General features: G+C 38.3%; 1 protein-coding gene across 1 annotated transcript; it reads left to right on the forward strand.

Annotated features, from left to right (window-relative positions):
• The first annotated feature begins 1,012 nt into the window (after window positions 1–1,012).
• tmed6 (transmembrane p24 trafficking protein 6) lies at window positions 1,013–7,016 on the forward strand. Its single transcript, XM_072385279.1, has 4 exons — window positions 1,013–1,252; window positions 1,657–1,783; window positions 3,176–3,351; window positions 6,763–7,016. Exons 1-4 carry the CDS (start codon window positions 1,040–1,042, stop codon window positions 6,994–6,996), a joined length of 750 nt encoding a protein of 249 aa, XP_072241380.1. The 5' UTR covers window positions 1,013–1,039; the 3' UTR covers window positions 6,997–7,016.
• The last annotated feature ends 241 nt before the right edge of the window (window positions 7,017–7,257 follow it).

A 7,257-nucleotide genomic window follows, 5' to 3' on the forward strand; every position in this document is an offset into this window, starting at 1 on the left:
TTTAAATAGAAATAAAAATGTATAATGTAAATGTATTTATTCTCTGTTATTTCTTTCAAGTCTTTTGTGTTATAGCAAATGTATCAGTAGTGAGCAGTGATAGCTAAAAAGAAAAATCTTATCCTAAAAATTATTTTCTTACACAGGAACACACAAAAAACCTCAACCTACACCACGTGTGTGTATGTGTATTTAGGCTGTATTTACTAAATCTATGTGTGTGCTTTAATTATATAATAAGCACACACAAGACCTTTTTCAGATCCACACACAACAGCAGGATTTCACACACAGAAGCAGAAATAGTACAATCAAACCAGTTTACACACACACCAAGTCAGCAGTCAGTCAGTCAGTCATTATTCAATGCTTCACAATTTTGAATTGTTTGGTTCCTTTGATTTATTCCTTAACTTTTCAGGAGATATCGTCATAGAAAATATTTTTTAAAATATTTATTTTTCTAAACCTTTTCACCATTCACCTAGTTGCCCACTTGACGTACCACCAGGCCATGCACCTGAGAGATCCCTGTTTTTCATGTTGCTGGACTTCTTATGGTCTGGTTGAAAGGTCCCCGTCCTGTCTTCCCATCCGCCAGCCGCCTGCTCAAAACGTTGAAAGGTTGGAACTGGAGCTCAAGGGGAGACTTGTTTGAAACCTTCAGAAATCGCTATGACTATTTTGGGATGTTGTATTTGTAGTCTGGCAACGTTTGAGCTGATGATGTCACAGACGTCGTTGGCAGCAGTAGCAGGTAATATATAAACCGCTACCTGACTAACACAGGTAAACTCTCTTGGTAGATAATTTGGTTTCGAAATAGTTTTGTGATAATATTTACAGTAAAGTAAATGTACACAGTAAAATCATCTTTTTTCTTATCAGTGCTGACTCCAGCTCAGCTGTACACACAGCTCAGTGTTCCCACTGATGGAGGGACCAGTTTGGTCCAGTTAATAATTTATGATGTGTCCATTTTGTCAACTCTCTGCTTGTACCATTCATTTAGACAAGAGGTTTTTCCCATTTTTCAGACATGTTGTTTAGGATTCCCTACTTTTTACTTGTCTTTGTGTTTTGGGGTTCAGTTTACTCTGGGCCCCAGACAAGCCTAAATCCCAACATAACAGATCAGGAGCTATTCTGGGGTGCTGATCAGTATGACTTCTCTGTGGTGCTTCCTGCAGCTGGAACAGAGTGTTTCTGGCACTTTGGTCACTATGGAGAGATATTTTACCTAAACTTTATGGTAAGTAGAAACACGGAGTACATCATTTTTTTTTGTCATTATGTTGTTATATATTCTTTTGGAATAGTAGCTGAACTAAGTTTTGTGAAAAACAAAGACAGCCTTTCCTAGTTCAACAAGCTCCTGTTTCTCTGTGACACTAAAACCAATATAAGCCGTGAAGGTGTCACATCCTTTTACACTAAAACTTATGTTATCTAAACAGAAAATCTTTTTTGAGATTTTATTTTCAAGAATTTATCCTTTTCACAAAGAATCAGTACATTTTATGTAAATCTGATAAACCCTGTGTATATACTGTAATTTCCTCTGAATGCGGACAAAAATTCTGGTTTGTATTAAGTGCTTATCATCTCAATCAAAATCTATTCAGATTCCTTTGGAACTGTAAACTCTATTTGTAGGTCCAGTGGGTGACAGGAGTTGGCACAGACAGACACCTATCAGTCACTGTCAATTCTCCCAGCGGTCTTTTAGAATCCATTGTTGATGATGCAGTGGGTCAGATTAACTTCGAGGCCAAGGCAACAGGTATCTGCTTATTTGCTTGAAAGTTAGACAGTCAATTTATCTATCTACTTCATGAGAATTGAGCTGCACAGCAATGGCCATGGGAAGTGATGTATAGTCATTTATTTTCTACTTCTGCTCTTATTTTTTCTAATCATTAGAACTTCATGGCCCAGGTATTAACCCTTAAAGGTTAAAGAAAAAAATCTTGTCTGTACTTTTCTAGTCTAGCTGACCACTCAAAGCACTTTCACACAACATTCATCCATTCACTCACACAATAAACTTGGTAGGCAATGTGGAGTTCAGTGTCTGGCTCAAAGGACACTTTGACATGGAAGCCGGGAGTTGAACCACCAAACTACCGTTTGGTATGCGACTGCTCCTCCTCCTCAGCTACAGCTGCCCATATCTTTTAGTTTTAGTAATATAATATTATGTATTGTCAAATCAACAAGTGATACAATACATAATACATGTTGTGTCAAAATTTTAAACATTTAAAAAAAATATAAGCTGATATTAGGCTACATGTCCTTAATGATTGGGCCTGGGTTTTACAAGTGTTCAACAAAATGTGATGTTGCTTTATTTGTTCAAGAAAGGAGCATGGTGCATTGTTTACTTCCTTTTACTACAGAACTGTAATATTACGAAACAGGCAGAATGTGATTTAACATTGTTGTGTGAAAATGATTCACTGAGAACAATATCATGTAGCAGCCCATGTTGATCCAAATCTACGAATACAATTCAGCATTAATGGTGACTTGAAAAATATGTGCAAAATGTTACCCATGCCATATGTGACGGCCCACCTCAATACCATCAGCTGACAATATTTCTCATGTGTGCCAGGTGCTCACACTCTTCTTCAGCTTCGGGGAGGCAACATCCATGATTTACAAAACCTAGCTTGAACTTATCCAAAATTAGTTCAGACATGGAGAATGGTAGTTATTTTTCTTACCAGAATATTTGTGGGTACAGAAACATAATAAGATAACATTGTAAATAATAAACATAATAATGCTGTGCTGCGTGGATGATTTCTGCTGGTGATTCTGGCACTTTTTAATATCCTCTTTGCATTTTTTCTTTTTTTTTTGTTCCAATGGAGATTTTTTTCATGAAGTGGTGCACCTTTCCTTGCATGAAAAGACGCTGCTTTTACACCCAATCCTGATACCCTCATCCACCACAAATCTAAATAAATCTGTTTGTAGAAAATTACAGAATTGTGCAATTTGTATTTTCCATAAATTGTATTCTTTCTTGGCTTCTCTCCCCCACCGTAAACAAACAAACTGGTAATATATTTTTCCCAGCAGAAGTAATGATGACAAATCTTTGATTCAGTAAATGCCTCCAAATTTTGACTGGTGTGTTATGTTCTGTATTTTACTTTTTCAGGTTTCTATCAGATGTGTTTCAGCAACTTCCACAACCGCTTGAGCACTATGCAGGTGTTTCTCAGCTTTGGTGTTTATTATGAAAACTACCAAGACCCCTCCAAGAAGAAAGAAGAAGAAATGATGAAGGAGGAGGAAATCGGCAAAGAACTAAACAACACACTGAGCATCATAGAGGTGCATTTATATTCCTGTTGATATTCAAAGAGTTGTTTACTGGTAATAGTAACCAGTAAATGTAGGTTAATTCTGAAGCCATAGTTTACAGACACAAAGGGAATTTTACGCTCTCACGTAATTAAAGACAAAAAAGGTTAAGTAATGGCTGACACAACAGCATCATCTTTGGTTGTCATGTAGACCTGAAGTGATTACACCGCTGCATAGAGTTAGTTGTGGGTACAAAACAACAACAGAACAGAGTTCCATATGACTTGTACATACAACAGATTTATTCAATTACATCGTTAGATGTTTATTTCTCATGTCTGACCTGTAAAGCTTGGAATTTAAATGTGCACATTTAAAACAATGCACCTTTTGACGGTTTCCGCCTCCTTGTAGCTTTGTTTCTGACGTGTTGTAATGGTAGAAGCAACGATTCGTTTTGCACATTTTATTTTGATTTATGTATGTATGTATATATATATATATATATATATATATATATATTTGTACACTATATTGGCAAAAGTAGGCAAGGCAAGTATATTTGTAGACAAGGCAATTCAAAATGCTTTTAGCTCTTTGAATATTAGCTCATCTGCCTTTACACACATATGAACTTAAGTGACATCCCATTCTTAATCCATAGAGTTTAATATGACGTCAGCCTACAGTGACCTCTATCGGGTTGAGGTCAGGACTCTGTGCAGGTCAGTCAGGTCACCAAACTGGGTCATCCATGTCTTTATGGACCTTGCTTTGTGCACTGGTGCGCAGTCATGTTGGAACAGGAAGGGGCCGTCCCCAAACTATTTCCACAAAGTTGGGAGCATGAAATGGTCCAAAATCTTTTGGTATGCTGAAGCATTCAGAGTTCCTTTCACTGGAACTAAGGGGCCAAGTCCAGCTTCTGAAAAACAACTCCACACCATAATCCCCCCTCCACCAAACTTTACACAATGCAGTCATATAAAAGTATCGTTCTCATGGCAACCGCCAAACCCAGACTCCTCCATCAGATTGCCAGATGGAGAAGCGTGATTCGTCACTCCAGAGAACACGTCTCCACTGCTCTAGATTCCAGTGGTGGGGTGCTTTACACCACTGCATCTGACGCTTTGCGTCGCACTTGGTGATGTATGGCTTGGATGCAGCTGCTCGGCCATGGAAACACATTCCATGAAGCTCTCTACGCACTGTTTGAGCTAATCTGAAGGCCTCATGAAGTTTGGAGGTCTGTAGCGATTGACTCTGCAGAAAGTTGGCGACCTCTGTGCACTCTGCACCTCAGCATCCGCTGACTCCACTCTGTCATTTTACGTGGCCTGCCACTTTGTGGCTGAGCTGCTGTTGTTCCCAATCGCTTCCACTTTGTTGTAATACCACTGACTGTGGAATATTTAGTAATGAGGATATTTCACGACTGGACTTATTGTACAGGTGGCATCCTATCACGGTACCACACTGGAGTTCACAGATGTTTGTAGAAGCAGTCTGCATGCCGAGGTGCTTTGATTTATACACCTCAATTTAATTATTTGGCTGGAGGAATTAATACGTTTGACAAACTATTGTATGTATGTATTGTAATAATAATCCCTCTGACAGGTTAAACTGTCAAGTACCTTGGGACTCAGGGTCTTTTCAGATTCAAGGAGATGTTTATTATTCAAACACACAGAGCACAGCCAGGCAGGACGAGGATCTCCAAGCAGAGCAAAGTAATGGGCTATGAAAACCTAAGCGCTCTCCTCAGTATCTATGGCGGAGGATGAGCACAGGTATGAAAGTTAAACAAATCTCTCCACGCTGGAGGAAAACAGAAATGCTATGAACAATCTAACAAAACAAAGACATGCTCTCCTAATGAGGCGGATATGAACAAAGGATGCACTCTTAAAAAACAGAGGCACTATGATACTTTAACTGTAAACTTAAAGCTCACCTTTAACAGCGGCACAAAAAGGTCTTAACAAACAAACAAAAATCGCTCCACTAGCGGAGGTTTCTATGAAACATTAACCAACTGAAAATCTCTCCAAACGGGAGGAACAAACAAGGCTACGAAACTTACCGTATAGAATAAATAAACTAAGACTATGAACAAGAATAAACTACAAAACAAGATAGCGCCATAGCAGGATTGCTTCACTGCAGGCTCGTGGAAACTATGGGTCAAAGTAAGGCTTGTAATGTAGCTCATGGGGAGAGACAACATACTGGCACAAGACAAGGGAAACGCAGACTATTTGAACACATGAGGGACCAAGGGGAACAGCTGGAAACACTTGGGAATCAGGGAAGACAATGAGACGCTTGACACGGGAGGAAGGGCAAGATACCTGAAACGAGAGGGGAAAGTCAGTGATTTTTCTAAATAAAACAGGAAATGACGAGACAAGACATGAAACAGAACGTAAATCGTGACATAAACTTATTTCAGAGATTTCACAGTAAACTCAAAGAATTGACAGTAGATCAATCAGTGTTAGGATTTTACTGGAACTACACTGCAGACCCCTCACTCGATATACACGGCTAAGCCTTATCTGCCATCAATTTCCCATATGGCTACATTAGTAGCAGAGAATGATTCTGTAGATCTATGGAGAAAACTCCACCCTATACTTGAAATCAAGTGCATTTGATTAGCAGCACCTGACTGCTTTTCTTAATTTCTATGGAGACAGTAAGACTGTACTTATATTACATAAAGCCTCTGCATTTTCTCTTAGTTTTTTATTCGAAAAGAAGGAAGAAGGAAGAATAAAACCATTTTTTTATTTGGCAAGGGTAATATTTTTTTAATGTTGTAAGTAAAACCTTAGAACTAAGAGATGTTCTAATATCCTTTTCACACAAATTATGATTTAACCATCTATAACAACGCAGTTCAATATATATCATTTAGCTTTGTGAATTTTATATGCCAAAGTCTTATTTTAAAACCTCACTAGCTGTCCAATAATAATACACAAATGAGAAAAAATACAATATTTTTGTGATCGGGTGTCTATCTATCCATCTCTGGCAGTAAACGACACATACCTCAGTTTCATACATCACGACAGTACTTTATTCAGTGTGTTTGCGACATGTGGATCATTAGCTTTAGTGAAAGTAATCTGTTACATTTCAGAATTTTAACATGCCCCGGAATCACATTTTTTTCCTCTCAAGTTCACAATTTAATGCCTCACTTCTCTTTTTCTACCACCTGCTGTCACTGCTTGCACCATATTTCTGCATAACTGATAGATGTAACAAATAACAAAGTTATAGTTGTATACAAGAAATTAAAGACAAATAGCTATATGTTGGTAATTCATCAATATTACCCAACATTATCAGGTTCAGCTATGTCCCAAATGAATAAATTACTGATTTGCACTAATGCTTGATATGTTTGATTTGGTTTTTCAGGGTGCAACCCACAAAGTGGAAAATTATGTATTCCACATGTTCCGCTACTACAGCTTCGGCCGAATGAGGAAGAGTGCCGACTACTTCCTACTGTTGTCCAACTCGAAGTATATCACGTGGTGGTCGACAGCTCTCAGCATCCTCATCATCACCTCTGGATACCTGCAGCTCCTCTTCCTCAAAAGCCTCTTTGTCAGCAAGACCTGCACAGAGGATGAAAAGCCCAGATGCTGAAAGATTCAATGTCCTATCCTTTCAGGCCAGAATGAAAGTTGAACTTATGGTGAAACCTTAAAATTCACACAAACCACATTTTGAAAGTCAAAAGGTTTTATGACCATAAATATTGCTTACGCAGCACTAAATAAATGTTTCCAATGATCCACTGATGACTTTGTGGTTCTTTTGCACCACTAAAAAGTGGGGAATTCAGGACGCGCGGCTGTCTGTTGTCTTTTTCTTCTTTCTTTCAATGTATTGTATTTAATAGAAAGA

The sequence above is a fragment of the Leuresthes tenuis genome, unplaced genomic scaffold, assembly GCF_036924035.1.
Source record: "Leuresthes tenuis unplaced genomic scaffold, fLeuTen1.0.hap1 SCAF_5, whole genome shotgun sequence".
Classification (NCBI taxonomy): domain Eukaryota; kingdom Metazoa; phylum Chordata; class Actinopteri; order Atheriniformes; family Atherinopsidae; genus Leuresthes; species Leuresthes tenuis.